This window comes from Drosophila suzukii, chromosome X (genome assembly GCF_043229965.1).
Source record: "Drosophila suzukii chromosome X, CBGP_Dsuzu_IsoJpt1.0, whole genome shotgun sequence".
Classification (NCBI taxonomy): Eukaryota; Metazoa; Arthropoda; class Insecta; order Diptera; family Drosophilidae; genus Drosophila; species Drosophila suzukii.
In genome coordinates this window covers 15,902,698-15,925,890 of record NC_092084.1, presented here as the reverse complement: position 1 = coordinate 15,925,890, position 23,193 = coordinate 15,902,698, and the positions used below count along the sequence as shown (strand labels likewise).

At 36.8% G+C, this 23,193-nt stretch overlaps 3 protein-coding genes and 1 long non-coding RNA gene across 4 annotated transcripts; 2 read left to right on the top strand and 2 right to left on the bottom strand.

The window, feature by feature from the left end:
* Positions 1-29: 29 nt before the first annotated feature.
* On the bottom strand, positions 30-3,256 carry LOC136117277 (uncharacterized). The gene is made up of 2 exons (XR_010654733.2): positions 3,004-3,256; positions 30-191 (listed from the first exon to the last, which is right to left on the bottom strand). It is a non-coding gene; the product is annotated as an uncharacterized lncRNA (long non-coding RNA).
* A 1,019-nt stretch (positions 3,257-4,275) lies between these two features.
* LOC108018942 (glutaredoxin domain-containing cysteine-rich protein CG12206) lies at positions 4,276-16,672 on the top strand. Its single transcript, XM_017086540.4, has 5 exons — positions 4,276-4,633; positions 5,993-7,529; positions 15,051-15,284; positions 15,348-15,413; positions 16,226-16,672. The coding sequence occupies exons 2-5, from the start codon at positions 6,243-6,245 to the stop codon at positions 16,397-16,399; spliced, it is 1,761 nt and encodes a 586-aa protein (XP_016942029.2). The 5' UTR covers positions 4,276-4,633; positions 5,993-6,242; the 3' UTR covers positions 16,400-16,672.
* Positions 16,673-17,891: 1,219 nt separating this feature from the next.
* Positions 17,892-19,503, top strand: LOC108019001 (E3 ubiquitin-protein ligase MARCHF5). The gene has a single exon (XM_017086615.3). It carries the CDS (start codon positions 18,061-18,063, stop codon positions 19,291-19,293), a length of 1,233 nt encoding a protein of 410 aa, XP_016942104.2. The 5' UTR covers positions 17,892-18,060; the 3' UTR covers positions 19,294-19,503.
* Positions 19,504-19,583: 80 nt separating this feature from the next.
* LOC108019005 (uncharacterized) lies at positions 19,584-22,709 on the bottom strand. Its single transcript, XM_017086619.4, has 3 exons — positions 21,830-22,709; positions 20,761-21,461; positions 19,584-20,303 (listed from the first exon to the last, which is right to left on the bottom strand). The coding sequence occupies exons 1-3, from the start codon at positions 22,638-22,640 to the stop codon at positions 19,917-19,919; spliced, it is 1,899 nt and encodes a 632-aa protein (XP_016942108.4). The 5' UTR covers positions 22,641-22,709; the 3' UTR covers positions 19,584-19,916.
* Positions 22,710-23,193: the final 484 nt, after the last annotated feature.

Here is a 23,193-nt window from a genome sequence, read left to right as displayed (position 1 = left end):
ATTTCAATTGGAATTATAAATTGTTGGGCTTTTTCTTATGGTTTCTTTTTGTCTTAAAGTTAAATTTAAGTTTGCTACATTTTCTGTACTTATTCAACAATTAGAATGTCCAGAATTTATAACAACGTATAAATTTCCTTAGAACTTCACCAAGTTCTGTGAAGCTTGGATAGTTTCTTTCCAGTAAGTAACTGTAAAGAATACACTGGAAACAAATGTCATCCAAGTGCTAGGCCAAAGTTTTAATAAGGTAAGAAGTAAAGTAAAAAAATGATTCAAGTTATATATTTATGGACTATAAAAATACGTAATACATTTAATAATATTTATAATATCATGGCAGCAAATGAAAAAATTCAATTTATTTATGTCGTATCAAGTATGTGAGTCCCAATTGCTTTTTTAGAATATAAGTCTTTTATATTCTTTAACAAAATTATTGTTTGTTTGTATTTAAAATATTGTAAGCAAGTCGATCAGATACAGATACTGTATTGAAAATATTAAAACCTGTTACAAAATAATTTGTTTTTTTTTTTAAAACCTTTTTTTTGCTTTTTAATTATTGTAAATTAATCAACCTGCATTGAAATTATTAAAAACAGTAAAGAAAAATCTTGTTAAAATTTTTCAAAAATTAATTAAATGTTTTTTCAGAAACGCTGTGGACTCTTTATTAAAACATTTGTAACTTTAGTCCAGTGGTCGGCACACACATATCATCACAAGTTTGCCTTGCATTAGTGTGAGTGTAACAAACACGAAGTTTGCGCGCGGCGTGCTGTAGCGAGACGTTTCTCTGCTTTGCACTGAGATCCTCTGCCACAGCAACAAAAAAGCGCGCCGAAGTTGAGAAAAAATGACCCGAAGACCCATGCCGAAGTCACACGAACATGTACGTTATACGTGAGCGAGCAGAGGATGGGCAGAACACTTCCCTATGCTCACTAGATAGGCCGCTGCCGACCACTGCTTTAGTCAATACTGTCTTATATTGATGGGCAATATCTTAAAAGAAGTCTCAAACATCGACCTTTATTAAAAATGAAATGTACACAGAGAAAATTCTGACGTTCTAATCTGAGTTGAAAATGTTCTTAAAAATAGAACGACATTTTTAAGTGAAAATGTTTTTATTTTGCTCCAATCAAGTTGAATTGGCGGTATTTAAGTAAATTGTTTATACAAATAAACTATTAGTTCAGTCCTTAGTGTATACTTATCAAAAAATTGTTAAATAAACTCAATTTAACTTTTCTCTTCTCACCATTTCGTTCTTATATTGATACCAAAATGTACTTACACGGTTTTTAAGAACGAATGTTCTCAATTCAAGAACAATGTTCTCAATTCAAGAACAATGTGCTCAATTCAAGAACAATGTTCTTAGATAGTTTTCTCTGTGTAACACTTTTATTCTTTCAGTGCACGTGAGTGTGTGCGCATGTGCAACGGTAATCTCATTGGGCAACGCCTGCAGCAGCCCTTGTGGTTCCAGCGGAGCGCAACAGGCGGAAACAAACTGGCCAAGTGACCGGCCACGGAGCTGGGCGGTACGAGCGGTACAAGGGGGCGGTACGGGTGGCGGTACGTTCGTATATAGTCGTCATCGTCGGACGTCTCACTGCATCGAATTAGCGGTAAATTACAAGCTGCAATGCAACAGGTTGCATGTTGCTGCTGCACTCGTACTTTCTGCATACTGCAAGTGCAGCTTTACATTCCGCTGATTGCACACACAAATTCGAGGCGTCTTTCTTTCGGTTTCTTCTTTTCCTTTGCATAAACACTTTGGTATTAAATATAATTAAAAGCAGAAATCCATTGGCAATTGTTCAGCCAACGGAGCCACTTGGAGGAAAGTTGTTGTTTGTTTTTTATACTTCAAAGCGGAAATTTCGGTTTCATATTATGGGCATAGAAGTGGTGACACCAAAGATCGGGTACAAGGTACTGAAGGCCCCATTAAGATACATATTCCAATAAATATATACGACCAAAAATAATATTAATGATATTTATTCCAATTTATATTACAAAAGTATTTTAATGAGAAATTACACACAAAAATGTTATTATTAATAACAATGGAATTGGAAAAAGGTACTAACGAGCAATACATCTAAGTATATATTCACCAAAAATAGTTAAAGCCTTGCAAATAAATAAAAATGATGTGTTACATTTTTAAAAATACTCCAGCCTTAAAAACTTTTATCGAATAAATCACAATGCTGAAATATTTTAGTACCCTCTGCAAGGGATAGAAAATCGTAGGTAACAAAGCATTCAACTTTGTTAGATGAAAAGGCAAGAAAGAGAGCCCAAGAAACAGAGATAGGGATAGCAGTGAAGATAAAGATAGAAAGATATGCATAGCTAAAAAATGAAATAGCTAAGCCAAAAAAAAATATAATGCAGCCACAGCCACAAAAAAACCAAAGACGTTTATGCGACCGCCAGTGGCATGCACAGTGGGCTGAAATGCGTGGGAAGTGGAGAGCTACTAGGTCAAAAAGCATTAATTAAAATAAAAATCAAGTGCCAATGAACTACTTGGCCCACTCTCGTTTTTGTAAATAATCAACTGCTAAGCCTTCGACGGACTACTGGTGAGTATTTTATTTAAGACAATCTTTGAATCTATAAAACAATTAACTTACTGTACCTTAAAACAAAAAATTGGAAAATATAAACAAGCTATTAGACTTAAGAATATGAATAATTATTTTTCAGAAGTTAACATTTTCAATTTCATCGTAAAATGTAAATTTTTTTTAATGTTCAAATAAAAAAAAATTTCTTTCATTTGTATTATAATAAGTTTTGTCAATATCTTGTATAAAAACGTTACAAAATATTGGAAACAAATTTACTTTTATTTTTTTGTAAAGAAATGGCCGGTAAAAACATTTGTTTGACATGGATTGTCAAGCCTGTAAGCGTTTCCTAACTGATATTTACTCCATCCATATTTCTGGGTTCGAACTCGACCAATCTTACCTGCGAGTTGTTTTGATTGCCAGCGGAATCGGAATTCCTGCTCTAGAGTTGAAGTCTCAATCGGCGGCATCGTCGCACCTGAGCCCCTAAAACTGGAAACCAGTTTGAGGCCTTGCCACATTCCAGCCAGCAAACTGCGGACGGCCACTGCCCACTGTGCCCCGCGCGCTGCTCGATGTTCCACTGTGCGGCAGCTGCGGCAGCAAACAATTAACTTTGGCAACAAACGAGTACTGCGCCACCAGCAACACCAACAACACCAACAAAGCTAGCAACAATAACAATAATAAAAGCGGCGGACAAGTGCCGACGTCGCCGTCGACTGAGGCAGCGACTGCGGCAGAGGCAGAGGCAGCGACGCAGACTGCGGCTGCGCATGCGCACGTAAACAAATTCTCAGCGCCGCATATTTGTTGTACTTTTCGAAAGGGTATTCATGTTTTTTCAACCAACTTGGAACATAAACTATTCAAAGTATTTTTCTTGAACTCTTCACTTGGAAATATCAAATAATTTGAATAGCTATGGTCATTTTTAAGCTTTTTGGTCTTAGCTACAGATAATTTTAAATTCTAAGTGTTAATGTTTTTAAAGCAACTCAAAGCATACAAATTTTAAATAATGTTTTCTTATATTTTTAACATAGAAATTTTAATAAATGGATGAAAATGTTATAAATGTGGCACTATAATAATACTTTTAAGCTAAATCTTTATTTTTATTTTAAGAAATAGAGCAGAAAGATATGATTTTAAAATATAGTCTGCTTATTTTTTAATTTTACATTAGTTTAAACAAATACAAATGTTTAAAAATATATAAATTTTAATATTTTAATGGTAAAGTCGATACATAATTGAAACCAAAAATAATATAATAATAATTATATAAAATTATATAAAAGAGGATATTTTGTGTCTAACACTAAAAATTTGCTAGAAAAGTATTTTATACTTTGATTAAATAAAGTGATTTATTTAATAAAATTTTTAAATTAAAAATATCTCAACTTAAATTTCTTTTAAGGAATTGAAAGTGTAGTTAAGTCTTCGCTCTGCTAAAGTGCAGCTCTGTTGTTTTTGTTTCAGGTAATTTCTGCGTCTGCTGCTTTTTTGTGGGTTTCTTGAAAGCAAAAATTAAAAAACCACAACAACTGGCTTCAGAAAGAGACGGCGAATGGGCGGCGGAAAGAGAGGGCGCTACATGGAGAAGAAGAAGTAAAAAACAATCCCTGGCGAAACACGCCAACCCAAAGCGACTTTGTTGCTGCGGTTTTCAGTTGCCAGCGCGATTTTGAATGGGTTGTACGCGCGGCGAGTACTCGAAAATATTTCCAAACCAATAGAGATATCATATCTCAAAAATCCGAAGAAATACAATAGGCCACTAAAAACAGAAATCAAATAAACCGTTGGAAAAAAAACCGTCAGCGTGCGTGTGCAATATATGGAAAATATACCCCAATAAAAAAATCTTCCAAAGTGCAAAACTGTTTTTTTCGAATTTTCTGATTTCTGATTTTTGTTTTATTTTTTCAATGTGTGTGTGTGGTTGGCTGCCAAATGAAAATTGTGTGCAATAAGCGGCGAATGCAGGCCAGCAGCAGCAACAACAGCAACAACAACAACGGGTAAGCGCCGCTCAAATATTTCCAAACAACAAAAAAAGAGGGAGAAATACCAGGTTCAAGTGTAACCAGTTTCCAGATTCCAACAAGAAAGAAAAAATCGGAAAAAACCGAAAAAATGCCGCAGGCAGAGCGCGCCCAATATTTCAAGTTCCCCAGCTATTCAAATGTAAATCCCGACTTGTTCTTTCCTCCGAAGAACATTCCCTGTCCAAAAAAAGAAGTTGCTACACTAATTGATCTGGCTGGGCCCACTGTGGGTACAATGGGTGTCACAAGATCAACTTGAATTGGAAATATGATGAGTAAAAAGATCAACAAGAAAGTAAACAGAGCTTCTTATGCACCTGTTGTTTGTGCAATTAAGTATATCAAACACATGTTGCAGGTTGTTTGTAAAAAAGTTGGGGATTACTGTTAATTGAAACTTAATATTTTGTTCTGTTACTTTATAGAAATCTTGATACCATGTGTATTCTATGTATGTGGCTATACAAATTTCACAGAAGTTGGAAATGAAGGCTTCCAATATTTAACAACTTGTTAATTATTTTTTATCTGTTTATAACTTTGATTCAACTAATACTTTCCTTTGTATAAGATCATAAAAAAATTATAGATTTCATTCATGTTGCTCATTTAATAAAAATAGATGTAATATGTGATTGAACAAATAATTTTCCAAGGGACTTAGCATAAATCAGAAATGAAATCTTGTTAGATTAATCATCCTCAAGACGTTCAACAAAACATAAAAGAATCATGGATATTTATATTATTTACAAACTGTTTTGTTTTATAATAACAATAAATAGAAAGTTCCTGTCCCAGGAAATCGAATACCGCTAGGTGGCGACACCTAAGCCGCCAGGTGGCGTCACCTTCTTGAATTTCAGGGTATTCAGGGTCTCCCTTTTGTTTATGGCATTCTTCTGCCTGTTCTGCCAGCTTTTTGCGGTTTCGTGTTTATCATTATTATGATTATTGTTTTTTCTGGTTTCCCATCTGTTCTTTTTTATATTTTTCTGAACGCTGGCAAAGCTTTTAACATTTATTCGGCATCATCTTCGGTTTAAATGTCAAGCTCGTGTGGCGGCTTACACACTCGAAAAAATATGAGGCTAGAATTAATTATACATACTTAAAAGGTATCTATATTTTCTCAAGTGATTGCAGCTTTTATTTTATAACTTGAAAAGAAAACCATTATTTTTGACAATGCATTTACCTTAGTTTTTTAAGTCATTTTTGTAAAAACAATAGAAATCAGAAAAAATGTTCTGGAAAACTCATCTTTGGTCGTAGTCCGAAATTTTTGTGTCTGTCTCCCTAATGCAATTCTGGTTTGCTTCTTCTTTGCAGCAGCAACATCAGCAGCAACAGCAACATCAACAACACCAGCAACTGCAACAGCAACAGCAATTGCAGCAATCTACATGCGGTCGTCTAACTGTAAAGCACTTGGCAACGGTCAGCAGCAAAAGCAGCAACAAGTGGAACGCACAGCAGCAACATCATTAGGCGGCGGTATTTGATTGCATCAACTTAGAGCCATAAGATATAGGCATTTGATATCTGAAATCGGATATAGACAGCCAAATGCTGTAGAACCATGGCGGCAATCACCAGCAATGTGTCGCGATTGGAGCCAATGCGCGGTATTTCCATAATCATCGAATCGCCAGAAGTGGCAACAGCAACAGCAACGGCAGCAACACAAGTAGCAACAACTGCCAAGAGCAACAGCAACACTGAAATGTCGCTCAAGTCCCAGGCTGGCATGTTGCTGGCATTTGGCGACACACCAGCAGCAGCAGCAACAACCAAAGATAATTTGGAAACTAGTTACGACACAGCAGCAACATCAGCAGCAACAGCAACAGCAGCATCAGCAGCAACAGCAACACCAGCGACCACCAAAATCTATCCACAATTGCTGCTGCGCATTGGCGGAGAAATTGCCGGTGCAACAGCAATAGCAACACCAACCACTACAGCAGCAACATCACCGACCATAATCAGTTGCAATGGTGAAATTGCTGCCAGTCAGCCAGCAGCAACAGCAGCGGACACAGCGGCAACATTGCAACATAATAATACGGTGAAGATACAGATTGAAAGCCAGGGTCAGCCGCGAATTCTGGGCAAGCAGATCAGTGTGGTGAAACTGAACGAGGGCGTGGAGGAGATGCAGTGGACACCGGTGGCCACCAGTGGTCAGTACTCGCCATGCGAGACATTGGACAGTGGGACGGGCAGCGATTTGGAAGGTCACCAGCAGCAGCAGGTGTCGCATCAGCAGCAGCTGCAACAACTAAAGTCACCGCAGCACTTGGAGTTGCATCTGCAGACCACGCGGCTGAAGGTCAAGGAGGAGGCGGAGGAGGAGGAGGAGGAAGAGGATTGCCCCCTGGTGACCCCGAATCCGAATCCGATTTCGATTCCCCAGCGGGCCTACAGCCTCACCGATGACAGCGAAGAGTGTGATGAGAGTAGCAACTCCTCGCTGAGCTGCGATTCACTGCACTCTGGGGGTCTCCTGCCCACCTCCCTGCTCCGGGATATCCGGCTGAGGGAGAGGGAGTCCTCCGGTCCCTTGGTCACCAAAATCGATGGAAGACCCCTGCAATACGAGGCGGATGGATACTACACCTTCCATGTCCACGAGCACGAGAACTTCCGCAGCTTCGGCTCGAACTCTTCGAACGAGTATGAGGCGCAGGCCTTTCCGGAGGAGCCGCAGGACGAGGACTTCGCCGGCTACCGGGATGTCCGGACGGAGGGCAAGCGGTCCGGCAACTCCACGATTCGATCCGCCAAGGGAACCGTCAGGGGCGTCAAGAATCGTGTGCGCAATGGAGTAGCCACCTTCTTGCAACTGCAACAGCCCAATGTCAAGGTGAGTTCTTAAATAAAATAGACTAAATAAAGAGTATCTCAAAAAATTTAATCTCCAACATCGGAAAAAATAAAGTAGAAATTGCAAAGATTTTTCTTCAATTTTTGTATTGTTTATCCAAAGTGATTTTTGTTAACTTAAGATTAGGAAAAAAATAATTAGACAATTATACCTAATTTAAATTTACTAAGCTTTGATTTCAATATGATATTACCCTTTTTAATGACGTAAAGTGTTTGGGGTAAATAAAACTAATTGCTTTTAACATTTGTTACCTTGACTTAAATATATTCAAATATAACCAATCAAATATCAACGCAATTAAATAATTGAATAATTACATTAAATATAAACATAAGAAGCCCAAAAGGTTTACAATATGGTCTCTTCATATAGTAACAATATTAAAAAACAAATACCAGACTCTTAAACAAAACCCCTTAAACAATCAAATGCCATGGAAAAGTGCAGTCTGCAAATGTATTCGGTGAATGGCTACATCAAGTGAATTTATTAATTGCAGCTGAATAATTTAATACATTTCTTTGTTAAATGAAAGATATTTCAGCAATGAAAGTAATTGAATTCACTTGCACTCACCGCTAGCAAAAGAAATTTATCAAGTAAGATAGTAGTGAAGTTGTCAAATCAACTTCCATCAATTATTCTGTTTTATTTTAAGGTTAAATAAACATTTTAGAATGTGACTTCTCGGAAGCCTTGACAACTGCAATTAAAGTCTCAGCCAAGTTGAGCAATTATATGTATTTCAAATTGAGTGTGCTTAATCTAGTGATTATGTCTATACTTATTGTTGAGTAAATGTAGGTATACTTTCGAAAAAGTTTACGCTTTAAGAAAAGTGTCTTTCAAAATATGAAATATTTTAAATCTTTAATATTATATTATAAAGAAATAAAAGAATATAAAACGTTTCTTTGGGAAAGTATAAGACAGATTAAAAATATTTGAGATAAAGATATATTCACGGCAGTTCTTTAAAGAACAAAACTAAAGTTCACAGTTATCAAACTATGCGAATTCATACATAAATATTTTATTGGCAGTGGAAATTCCGAATAGATATTTAAACAAGTTTATTCATGCTCCCCTGTGAACTTTGGATTAAAACCCATTTCTTCAAATATGCGTTTTATTAGTTTGCATTTAATTAGCACATGGGAAATTCCACAAGGCGTAATTGAATGCCACAAAATATTCAAACTATTATGTGGCTACTTTGAATATTCCGTTTGTCCAGATGATTCACACAAACACTCATTCAATCGCATGTGGGTGTTATTCATTGAGAAAGTTTTCGGTTTCGTTATGGATTTCTTTTTTATATTTTGTGTGTGCAAGTTTTTAGCATTTTTTTGTATATTTTGTGTTTAACTTTTGTCTTTGGGTCGCTGACTTTTGCACACCCACACTGGCGGATAAAAAGATACAGATGCAGCCGAAACTAAAGATACAGATGCAGTCAGACGGCATTATGCAATGCCAATATATATATATTTGTATTGCATGTGAGGGCTCGTTTGTTGGCCTGTGTGAAAGTGAATCCAGACTTTTCTGTGATTCATCTCGGCTTTTTTTTGGGTCTTAATATTTCTTTTTATTTCATTATGATTACTTTTTTTGAGAAATTTCTTTCTCGAAAGACAATTAACACCTGACTGCCGCTGTCTATTTGCGGAACTTGTTGTTGTCTCGAATCGCCGTTAAGTGGCTTAATATGTCACATACGCCCTTCATCTCTATATGGTTCCAAATCCAAATCTGAAAAGGCAAAAGAAAGCTGAAAAGCTGACGGAAGTACGAAGCCAGATAGTCGGCTAGATAAGTTAGATAAATGCCGGCTTAAATGGTCCGCCACTTGACTAATTGCAAGTGTCTTTTTGTCTCTCTGCTTTTTTTTTCTCCTACTTTTGATTTCTGTTTTCTCTTTTGGGAAAGTTCTCTTCTGACGGGGGGGATCCAAAAAAAAAATCCAAAATCACCAAACAAAAAAAACGAAATTAATTGACCTATTTTTCGGTGGGGGGAGCGCGTCGAATCGCAGTTTTATTGAGCCCGAATTGGCCACGCTCGCACCTCCGAAATACCCTCGATTTTTGCCTTGTCATCAGGTTGATCTGGGCTATTGTATATCGTCTTTTTTTTACTATTTAAGACGCCCTTTTTATGTGATTTTGCGAAATCAATTTACCAGACTGGAGGTATCGAATTAACCCTGGACGTTGTGCAATATATTTACAAATATCCAATACTCCGATCTGGTTGGCTAGGTGCAATGGGATTTGTTTATTATTGGAAGAACTTTAGTTCTACAACATATTTATTTTAATTTTCAAGTAGAAATGTAGAGGTAAATATAGTTATAGAAACATTTTTTATTTGATATTATGACTGATGATTAACACATCTGTCTTAGATTTTAAATTGATGAACCGTAACCTATATCATCCCAAAAATAGCTACTTAAAATACCAAAGCCGCTTTCAACAACCTTCGCGAATTAATTTAAAATTCGACATGTATATCATAGGGCTGTCATCTTCGGATGACCCCTGAAACTCATTAATTTCTCATCCGCGATTCAATCAAAAGTTTTACTGCCTCATCAGATTAAATGTCAACTTCTTGGACGACTCAAAAGTTTTTTGTCTTCTGCGTTTTTCAGTCAAATTAGCAAAGCCAACCTTGAAACCAAAATCAATATATAATTATTGCCAAAAAAAAAACGACATACGAAAAAAACGAAGGAAACCAAATTATTTGGCTAAAAACAGCTTGCATAATTTTTCAAGAAACACACAAATTATCATAATAAAGAGCGACTAATGCGTTAATTATGCAACAACAACACAAATCGGATATACTGAGCAGACAGATCGAATTATATTTTATGGGCCGCAGTCGATTCCTTTTGGCTTTTGTTTCAGAGACGAGTTTTTCTCTCGCGTTTGGAGTGGTGTCATTAAAATATCATTTAGCTAATTTGAGTTTGAGCACATGTATACGAGTATGTTGGTGCACATTCGTGTCTAAGTTTGAGCACTAATCGGTATTGCCAGAAAATGAAAGTTTATCTGTGTGCAATGACCCGATGACAAGCCCACTTACACACGAAAGTCCCCTTGCAAAAGATTGAAATCGAATGATTTTCCCCCGAAATTGCCCTTGTAATGTTCGACAAAAACAGCAAAGGTGGGGAAAACACCCTTCAACAGGTTGTTTGCCTAAAAATTACCTTAAAATTGCTGACCTGTCCTTACCACTTATTTGCAAGCAGTCCTCCTCTTTCGCATATTTTTTAATTGCTTATAAAACATTTTTACTGCCCTATTAAACAAGCGAATTTTATGCAAACAAAGAAGTGATTTCGGGTCACAAATGGTAATCATTAAAAAACAGAGAAGCAGTACATAAAGAAAACCTTAATGACAAAAATAAACAACAGACATCATAATGCAATATTTTGGCAAATAGCATTTATTTTTATAACAGCAATTTTAAAGTATTTTGAAATTGTTTAAAATATGAAAAACAATGCCATACAAAGTCAAACCATTTCTTTTCCAATGAGTATTTTTCAGAATCTCTTTTTTCAAGATCATACAGTAAACAAACAAGGCAGTGATATAATACATAAACAAAATCTATCATACAAAAAAAAATTTCAGATATGTTGAGATGTAATATTTTGGCAGATAATTTCTAAAAACATGGAAACCAATGTCATACAAAATCAAACCATCTATATTTTGCAGAAATATTTTTTAGAAACTGTTTTTTAAGCGTAAACTCATATATTTTACCACCTTTAGATACCTTTTTACTTGGAAAAAGTTACTATTTCTATTTACCTTCAAACAAAAGTGAAATTGAAAACGAAAATATACGTGACTGCGCTGCAGATTTATGGCATTTTTGGGCGATCTTTAACAGAGTACGAGAGTACAATAAATAAAGATACATTTCTGTCAAGCAATTAGGCAACAAAAGCTCGTGGGGCGTTAGCTGCATTTTAATTTCAATTTGCATTCAGGGCCAAAAGAAAGCCGCAAGAGCCGCCACAGAAATGGGCTTATTAAAATATCCAATTATTGCCAAATTGAAGCTCGTTCAGGGCATGGCAGAAAATACAAAAAAATACCAAAGTCTGAAAACAAAAAGCCGAGACTCAAAACCAAAAGAAACGAAAGTGAAATGTTTCCACTCCGCACACGTACGTGTGTGAATTTATGCAAAAGAAAGGGGCATTGACAAGGGGGGGTAAGGCGATGTATATATAGGTATATATATCGGTATAGCTGGGTGTGAGAACCGACTTGCAGACAGATCATGGCGCTATCTTAACCGCAAAAAGTCGACAGCCCCCTTCAATACCAAAAAGCAAATGCATTCAGTGCGTTTTGGCCTTAAATTGAAAATAAGATAGAAAAAAAATAGAAATAAAATAAAAAATTTAAGAAACATATTTTCTACTGCTTAGCTTGAAATTGCAATTAAATTAAGCAAAACAAAAATAATCAAAGATACAAATATTTACTAAGACAAAAGCTTATAAAAATATTTAAAAAAATTAAAGTCCATCATATTAAATACTTAAATTTAAACTTTAAATTGTAGTAAAATATTTGAACAACTTTTTTAGGAATAAAAAAGATATCAAATTAAATAAAAAATGGTTTACAAATTTTAAAAACAACATATATTTCAAGTAATTCTCTATCCAAAATTAATACAACATTGCAAGCAACCTTTTTTATTTTATCCCTCATTTCGCACCTAAAAAAACCCATTGGACGTTCGAAATTCGTTCCCATGATTATGCGGCGCTGCCCAAAGAAATGAAATAAAAATAAATATCCATCGATCGGCATCGAGAAACGCACTTTCTGGTCGTCCGAAAGTCTGAAACAAAGGGTTATGTAACGCAACGTGTGACGTATTAATTGAGTTTTTTCTGTTTCTCTGTTGGGCATATGGGCATATGGGCATATGTATCTTTCGGGGCTCCTTGAAGCCCCAGACCCAGATCAAAAGCTAGCGATTGCCAAAAGCCCCTCCTTTGCCGAACAACTGACCTGCTTTCTCTTTTGCGGCTCTTGAAAAACTGTTCAAGATGCTGATTTTTCAGTGTTTTTCGAGTGTTTTTTGGGTTCTGTTGAAGATGGCCAGATTTTTGAGTTGTCATTTGGCCTGCGGTTCACAGTTCACAGCCTTGTTTACATTCGTATTCATACTCGTGTTCTTCATTTTTTCTAGTATTTTTATTTTCAGAGTTTTAAGTTATTTGGCCCGCGGTTCACAGCCTCATTCATATTCATGCCCATTTCGTTGGCAATCTGTTTTTTTTATTCTCATGAACATGTTCATTACATTCGATGGCTTTGAACCCTCGTCGGAGGAGCGACAAATGACGCTTAATGGCAAATGGCAACTATTAATGTACCAGTTTACCAGCTTTACATTTGTTTACGTCTCTCCCAAGCGGCGTTATGTTTGGTTATTATATGCCATATATTAAATAACCGCCACCTGAGGCGATTTTGCGACTGGGATCCATTGGGGGCCACCTGATAAAGTGGATGGGGCCTGGGGATTCGACACGGACTGCAGCTTATGCAAGTGCAATGCGCCGATGCAAGTCGGGAAATCATATGAGGGTCGACTTGGTAGATACCTTTTATAAGGCTTAAGGAAGAGGGTGTAGGTATTTTTGAATTATCTTTCATGAAATAAATATAACTTCATTACTTTCATTTTATTTGATCTTAAAAAATGAATATTTAGTTTTTACAAATGCAATAATTTGATTTTTTTTAAAACGTCTTTTCAAAAGAACAATAATATAATAAGTTGAAAATAAAGTAATATAAAGAATATTTTATATTAATGAAGTTTTTCAAACTAAACCCAATATTACCTTTATTTTCATAGATGTATATTAGGGAAAAACATTCCTAAAAAACATAGATGATATTATATCATATTTAGTAAATTCAAATTTTTGTATAGGTGTACTAAACTAATTGAATAAATGACGTATCTAAACTACTTTAAATGATTACTTATTACCACATTTATTTAGTTTCTCTTTGAATTGTAGATCTTAAACATTGACTTACTTTATAGACCATCCTTTTCCTCTAATATTTCAAAATTTATCGATGTCGTTAATGAAATTAATAGCTTTCATTTGTTTTTAATTACGCACTCCCGATGGTTAATGCAAAATAATTCCCTTGTGTGCGCGATCAAAGAGCGAGAGACACAATTAATTTGATACCATTTCTCATGTTCAGATCACATTTCACCATCATAACTCTTTGGATAGTTGCCAGATGTCCTGCTCTATTAATTTATGTTTCTCATAACAATAAATCATGGCAAAATTTGACAACTCACTGAGGCAACTGGTCGCCGCGGGAAATACGATCGAGTTTAAGGTATCGGCTGTCTTCGCCGATGGAAATCTAGTTAATCAGGCTGACTAACGGAAGAGCCCCCCACTCCATACTGTCCGACCAAAAAATAGATATATAAACAAGTCCAACGAATGGAGAAAAAAATATTTCACATATCGCATTGTGCACAGTTTTCACTTCGGACATTCATTTGCCATTTACACAAATTGGCTATGCGTAATTTTCAATTGCAGCCGTTGTGATTGCAGTATGTGTCTGCGGTATTGGTATCAATGGATAATAATGGCTGGCACTGAGAGAACCCGTCTGAAAGAATGCTCTGTTCCCGGTCTTAAGTGGGATCCGCTAATGAGTCTGGCAAAGAAGCTGGCTCGGTTTCGTTTAACAAGTATTTTCGCTTGGCAATTAGCGGGCAATTTGTAACCACAATTCTTCATGTGGCTCAAGTGTTTCGGCCAAGGCTGTTACCATTTTTCTCACTCCGTGGGGGGGAAGGTTAAAAACAAAGGCGACGCAGCTTTGGCGATGAAGCAAGCCGAAGATGCCCTCGATCCATTGGCCAAGATATGTACAAGTTGGCTTATTGTAACAAACATCTAATTTTGGGGTGTGAATCAGCGATCAAGTGCCAGATATCACACACAGCTGGCTTCAACACAATAGTCGCATTTGCATGCTAAAAAAAATGGAGCTTAATTCGTAATTCATTGGTATTAAGTTTTGTATATGATATTTCTATAGTATTTTAGACCCCTTAAGCAGAAACTTCAAATTTCCATTTGTTTACACAAAAATATTATTTTAAATGGTCGTTTATGTATTCTATAAATATGTGTTTTTATTCAAAATTGTTTTAAAATGTACTTCGAATTTTAAGGTATTTAAAATATAACAAAAAATAAACTACAAATACTCTAGACATTTTATAAAAATGTTTAAATGGCTCGGTCTAGTTTATTAATTATTATAAATATCATAAATGCATAGTACAATCTATAATATATAAAAACATTCTAAAAGGGATGCTCTTACCCTTTTTTTTAGAATTTTCTAACTTTAGTTTTCCCCCATTTAATTGCAGAACTACATGGAAAAGGACTTGGGCAAGGTGGTTCTGTACACCACCAGCATGGGAATCATCAGGGAAACGTATGCCAAGTGCGCCAATGTCAAGCAAATCCTGCGCACCCTGCTAATTAAGTTCGAGGAGCGGGATGTCTTCATGAGCGTGGAGTACCAGCAGGAGATGCGGGAGCGGATGCACGACGAGACCATCCGGGTGCCACAGCTTTTCGTCGAGGGCCAGCACATCGGGGTAAGATACTGAAAATATAGTAATATAATTAAATATATTAATAAGAATTATGTGCATTTACAGGATGCCGACGTTGTGGAACGACTGAATGAGAGTGGAGAACTACGGCAGCTGCTGAAACCGTACAAAGTAAGCTGAGAATAGAATCAATAAATAAAAGGTTTATTGTTTAGATAATGAATATTATAATTAAATATTATTTTATTTCAATAACTAAGGGTACGAAATATTTCAAAGAATTTTTATTTACACTTAAAGACTTTTGTTGATACTCCTATATGTACTATCTAAAAATTGTTTTTGAATACATCTAAGCTTTTGACGTGATTTAATGTATATGATATTTAAATATTATTATATTTCAATACCCTTAAACGAAATATTTCAAAGGAATTTGTATTTACACTGAAAGATTCTTGTTAATACCTATATATGCATCATGTTAAAATTGTTTTTAAATGTAATTTACCCTTTAACGTAATGTAATAATAATACTTGCTCAAATTAAAATTTTGTATACAGATATATTCTTTTAATTGGCCAAATTTGTTATACGCCATCAGATTTTTGTTTAGACTCATTTATAAATTTTATTACAATTTGTTTACACAAGAGATTTTTTTTTAATTCAGTGATCAATTAAAAATTTAAAAATTATATTTTTCTGCTCATAACTCTTCAAAAGATTTTACTTCTTAACATTATATAATAATACTGATATTTCAAAATCAACCAAAAATTTTTCCACTACACTGTTAGCCTCGAAATTACATTTTGAATCGCTTATATTTTTCAACACATTTTCGGTATTAAAAAAGGCTATAAAAATGTGTTTAATAATGGCTTTTCAACGCCAATACCTCACACATAAACATATATAATTATTTTATTATCGCTGCCATGAAGACTTAATTAATCGAGTGCCCATTAATGTTTTCCAGTCGATTGCCACTGCGTATACGTGCCAGACGTGCGGCGGATACCGCCTGCTGCCGTGTCCCTCGTGCAGCGGATCCAAGAAGTCGGTGCACCGGAACCACTTTACGGCGGAGTTCGTGGCCCTGAAGTGCATGAATTGCGACGAAGTCGGGCTGGTCAAGTGCCCCAACTGCTGAGGAAAATGGGCCCCCTACCGATTTTTCTATATGTAGTGCTTTTTTTTGTATCTATATCGAAGAGATTTTTTTTTGCGCAATTCTTGTAGTCGCTATTATTAACAGTTGTGATATTTGAGAGCAGTTTGAGCCGGAAACGAGTGGCCGAAACGGAAGCGAAACGAAAGGGAACGGAACGGAAATGACACAAACACACACCCACACAAAAGAAAACAACCTATTCATACATATGTGAATTGAAGAGATAACGAATAAAACGTAAGCTGCATTTTATGATTTTTATTTTTGTGGGTCTTTAAAGCGAGCTTTTGGGCGAAAATTTTTAAGAACACGTTATTTGTACCTTATGTATTCTAAAAATGCATTGCATATTTTTGGGCTTTTAAATATTTTATTAAAGTAAAATGAGCTTAAGTTTTATAAATTCCAGCAAACATTTCTGTATAATGATGTATTATCTAGTTTTCTAGTAAAGGCGTATTTGCCCAAAAAAGCAGAGAAGATCCAATGATTGTGAAATCTTCGATTTCATACTTAGAAAAAGGTGGAAAATTCCAGAAGTGTGCTGATTGAATACAATTGTTCTTACATTTTCACACTTAATCGATTTATTATAAGCACCTTGCAGTATTTTTAAAAATAATTCTCAGCTATTAAAATTATCCCAGAACCTTGTGATTGTATTAAAAAGCGGAAATGTGATCTGCAATAATATTTATGTTATCTGGCAACAATGTAATAGATACTTACAAGCAAAAATTGGAACCCTGTTTTCCAACGTTATGCTAATCTGAAACTGGCTTTATAAATGACAGCAGCATTATAAAATGCATAGGTATAAAAAGAAAATAGTAAGAGCACAATATTATTTGTTTGCCCTCAAATATAGGCAACACATTACAAAAGCTCAAGGGGAAGTCCCTCGCAGAAAAGTAGGCAACAAAATGTGGTTAACTGAAATAAACCATAAATCACAATAATAAATGCTTATTAAATGTTTATGAACATATTTTGAGTTTTTAAGGAATGAAAATTTATGTTTTCATGACTATTCATTCTAAAAATGATTATTGAATAATTCGTAATATTAAATTCCCTTTAAATAAGTGATAAACTCTAAATAAAAATAATAAATGTTTATTTAATGCATATGAACATATTTTGCCTTTTATGAAATGTAAATCCATGTTTCCATGATTCACATTCACAAATTGATAATTAAATAATTTGCAATATTGAATTTCATTTAAATAAGTGATAAACCATAAATCACAATAATAAATGCTTATTAAATGTTTGTAAAGAAGTTTTGCCTTTTTAAGAAAGGTAAACACGTGTTTTTATAAATAACTACTAAGAAAATAATAATTAAATAATTTTTAATTTAAATAAGTAATCCTCATGCGATCAATGGTTTTTGAAAGCCTCAAAAAATATGGTTATTGATAGTAGGAAGTAGTAGGTTCTTTTTATCGATCACCTGATCTGTGCCATACAGTTCACTCCTTGCTCACAGCTCGTTTTAGAGCTTGTGCTTTTAGAGTCGTTATAATTTCTGTTTGATTCGTACCAAATTTGTTGTGCGTGTTCTTCGACGAGAGGCGTCTTCCCTATTTGATATTTTTGAAACCATTGGCCCATTGGGTGTATCACTTCGCGATATGATGGAAGCGGATCTGGAGGTGTACTACCAGTCGGATGGTCAGGTGGATGGCTCCCAGTCGGATCTGCCGTACGATCTTGCAGATCCCGATGAATTGGCCACTCCGCGTGGCAGCGGAGGATCGAATCAGTACTCGGAAGCGGATATGGATCGTACCTGCTGGATATGCTTCGCCGGCGAGGAGGAGAACCCGCTGGCCAAGTGGGTGCAGCCGTGCCGCTGCCGCGGGGTCACCAAGTGGGTTCATCAGAGCTGCCTGTACCGCTGGATCGACGAGAAGCAGCGGGGCAACCACCGCCGATCGGTGGTTTGCCAGCAATGCCAGACGCAGTATATCATTGTCTTTCCCCGGATGAGTTTCATGGCCGAAGCGATGGAATGGTTGGATTTTACGGTGAGGAGGACATGTCCCTATCTGGCGGCCGGAATGTTCATGTGCTGTGTCTACTGGACTGCGATCACATATGGTGCCATCACCGTCATCCAGGTGATGGGCCAGAAAAGGGGCCTTGAGCTCATGGAGAGCGAGGTCTTTCTGCTGGTGGGTCTTCCATTTATTCCGGTGGGATTGGTCCTCTCGCGCCTGGTTCGCTGGGAGGATGCCATTCTGAAGGCCATGCGCAGTAGGTACAACATTTTCCGAAAGTTGCCTTTTTTCCACTGGGCTGGTGAACCCGACACCGGGGGAGATTTGGGCGATCTCAGCGATAGTTCGAACAATTTGCCACCCCTTCAAAATGCCCCGACCATGACCGATCCCCTCTACGTCTCACGGCTCTTTTGCGGAGCCGTCTTTCTGCCCACCTTGGCTACCGCGGTGGGAAATTTGTGCTTCAGGAGCTTGGAGGATCCACTGCAGCGCACCATCTACGGTGGTATGACCTATATTGGGGTGAAGGGACTCCTGAAGATCTATCTCCGTCAGAAGCTCTACATACGCCGAAGGAGACGTCGCATTGTGAACTACACCGATGAGAATGTGTGGCAATATATGGGTGGTCAGATCAGGGAGGCCCCTGCCCAGAATCCCCAGAATCCACAGCCTGATGCCAATGATAACAACAATCAAAGAGCAGGAAATGCCAGACAATTTGCCGGTTATGATGAGCACTACGAGGACATATCCAGTGCGGTCACCACTGGCTCCGAAGGTGGTGACCCAGACGACGAGAACATACAAGCGGCTGGGAGCATTGAGGCCGAAATACACACGGCTGATCCACAGGACTAGTCATAAATATATAATTTTCCTTAAATCAGAGAAAAGCAAAAGGGAACATAAAGGACAGCCAAAGGGTAATTGAAGTTGGAAACGCGCAGTGATCAGAAGTTCTGTGTTAAAAACATAAAAACGACTATAGGGAATGTTATGTGTTTACCAAGATTTTGTTTTAAATTGAAAAAATTTATATTTATTAAAAAAAATTATATTTTAAAATGAGTTAAGTGCTTTTATTTTACAAATATTGAATATATATGTATAAAGATTGCTTTTCATTTGTATATCTTTTGGAAAAATGGTAAAAATGACATATATGACTTTATAAAGTATACATTTGTATTCTTGATCACAATGATTTTTCAGTCCGTCGATGAAAGTATTTTTAAATAGGTGTAATTGTAAAAAATGTAAAATTTTTTTTACGCCTTAAGGTAGGCTAAGTTTTTTACAATAAACAAGTTTTTTGCAGGTAAATATATGTCATGTTAATAACATGTTAGCTTCCTTTCATTTTATAAATATGCTTAAATCTCTAAATTATGTAATTTATCCGAATTTTATACAGACATGCCTCGGCAAATTGTAATGCTAGACGTTGAGTCTTTACTAGCAAATTATAAACAAACATTTAATTATTCGGGAATGTTCATTTCGTAGAAGCCCGGTCTGGGACAAGTCCGATCGTTAATCGAAATGAACTCGACATCGACGCAGCAGCGATACGTGTGGTAGTTCTTATTCGGGACGAACTGCAGGTCGTCCATAAATTGCTGGCCATGTGAATGGAGGCGGTGTAGGAATCTTTTGAAGCTCTCGAAAGTCAGTTCGCGAAAGCGCGGGCATTTTAGGTCATGATGGTGCGGCACGCCAGGGCAGAAGGTCCAATATCGCTCGGCGATCTTTTGGTTGTGGTACGGCTGCAACATATCCATAACGATCTTTCCCTTATGCCTTTTACTCCGCGAATTAGCCCGGCGGGCAGTACAGAACATGGCGCTCTCCCACATCCAGCGACAAACCTGTAATAAAAACAATATTTCATAATGGAATTTGTAAAATTGAGTTTCAAAAATGTACTATAACTAAACACGGAATTCTTCGGGCTCATGTGATTCTTAACAAGCTTTTCTGTGAACTGTAATACTGGTATACTCGCATTTTCCGGTTTAAGTTGAGCATGAAAGTGAAAACGTGAATTCTTCAGTTTCGAATTTTCTCATGCTAATTATAGGGCAACCGCGAATTCTTTAGCTTTAAATACTTGTAGACAAGGCGAATTCTTTAGCTGTTTCCATGGTTAATATAATGCAACTTAAAATTTTCTTACTCTAAATGCTCTTAGATAATCTTTAATCGACTTATTTAACTTGCTTACAATGCACTCCAGTCCTTTGAATTAACTAATATGCAAACGCGAATTCTTCAGTGATTTCAATTGGAAATTTGTGTTTCTTAGAACCAGCTTTGTATACTCACCTCTGGCATCTGGGCGATTTCGCCGATGCAAGCGTTTTCCGGGTTGTTGTCCATGGATCGGAGTAACCAGGGTGATAGAAAGCAAAAACGCACTTTGCTCATCAGATTGACTGCGTGTTTCTTGCGTTCCTCCCATGCGAAATTCAACCAATAGACGGCGGCGAAAAACAGCTCATCCTCACTGTTAACACACAACATATCCTGGCCCAGCAAACAGGCCACCTCATTGACATCGAACTCGAGGAACTCCCGGGATGCCACCAGGGGCAGAAGGCACTTGCGCAGGCGCGACAGCATTACGGTCATGATGTCCTGACAATGGAACTCCCTGGCCATCAGGTAGGTGTGAAAGGCGTTTAGCTCCCAAATGCCGCGATCGCCGCGCTTCGAAAAGGTGCCCCAATACTGTTCCAACAATTTCTTCACGCCCAGGAACTTGGCCGCAGAAAAGAAGGGTATCAGTTCGTTGCCAATGGGGAAAGCCAAATCATCGCCCAGCATCCATTCGTAGATGCGCACCAGCATCCCCATCTGCACCTTTTGCCCTGGGAATTGCAAAAACGAACTCGAACAGCTGCGAAAGTTACGGGCGTAGTGGGTAAACAGATAGCGGTCCACATAGTAGAACCTCGACTCGATCTGAATCTCCAGGTCGTCATACCAGCAGTTCTTGATCGCCTCCCATATGATTTCATGGATAGCTGGGGAAGGGGGGAATTTTAATGTATATATAGGACTTATCCTATTTTTCACTGTTTTTTTTCAATGATCGGAATCCTTTTTTTAAACATATTTTACTTTTATGTACTTCAAAATTAAATCATGAGTTTTAGATATTACATTTTTGTATTTAATTGAAACTATTGCGCGTATTGAGTTCTTTCTTGTATATTCTTTAAAAATATACATGTCCTATTTTAGCTTCATTATTTTTGTGTTAACTCTTTGAAATATAGTGTTGAAAAAGAGAGGTTTATAAACTTCCCTGGTAAAACAAGCATTACCCAGAAATTTATTTACAAAGAGACTATAGCTTTTTTTGGGCTTAATAATTATCTTTCAAACTTACCTAGCTTGCGATTTGCTTTGTTTAGAATTATCTCGGCACAGGATAAATGCCGATCCATATTGGCCAGACTATCCGATTTCCAAACGATCTCGAAATCATTGGCGGTGACCCCATCGGTGAGCATGCGATCCACAGCAGGAGGTGTACGATCTGGAACCTCGAGCCATTCCCTTGAAGTTTTTTTCTCTGGCTCTGGCTTTATTTCTTCTGTTTCCTCCTCTTTGGGCATAATATCCTCGATACTAAAGGCTTTGCCCGCACTTCGAAGACGTCTTTGCCGGGCAATGGTTATAATGTCAGCGAAATCGGAACTCATGTAATTCGGATACAAAATCGGTGGCGGCGGACATGGTGACATTTCCCCACAAACCGAAGTGACGGCCGCAACGCCACTATTGTCTTGAATATCAAGCTTGGAGCAATTGGATATGGGCGATGACAACTGGGGATCGGCGACATTCAACAAGGGATGGGCCACAGGGGGCGGTACAATCTGGCGGTTTATATATTCGTTCCAGAACCAACTGGGCGTTAGCAATTTGTTGGGATCCGCCAGCAGACTGGGCTTCTTCTCGACATCCTTGATAGTTTTTACCCTTTCTTTCCTCTCCCTTTTTTCCGTTCTTTCAATATTTTCCAATCTTTCAATATGTTCCTTTCTTTCAATATTTTCTATATTTTCCTTTTTTTCAACATGTTCAAAATTTTCAATGTTTTCAATATTTTCTTGCTTTTCTTTCTTTTCTTTCTTTTCTTTCTTTTCTTTTTTTTCTTTCTTTTCTTTATGTTTCTTTGGCTTTATCAAAATCATGATTTCTTTTGAAAAATATACAAATTTGTAAGACAAAATATTATAATATTATACTAATACATTAGATGATGAATAAAATGGAAATGGAATAGTAATTTAAAAAGATTTTCCAAGGCCTACTTTCATATTTTTTAATGGAGTATTTATCTTATATATTCAAAAATCAATGTTTTAAATTAGAAAACCTCAAGTACCCCTTGCAATTTTCAAATTTCCTCAGCGATAACAATAATTCAGGAATTAATATTTAATAATTAGGGTTTTCACAGGAAAAGACCAAGTTTTTCCCAACTGGCAGCAGGCGTTGACATTAACTTTGGGCTCTCCAGATTTGTCAGTGCTTCGTTTGGATCATTATCACACAGCTCGTTCAACGTTTCGGTCGACACATTCTCGAGTCAAACTGAGGCACCTATTCGTAAATCCAGAACAAATTCAAATTGTAAATTGTATCCTGTAACATTTTAATAAGTTTTGCGTTCTCTTTCGATGAAATTCCGTTGAAAACCGTCAATGAACTGAAGCCCGGGGCCAAGCCAGCAAGAAGGAGTCA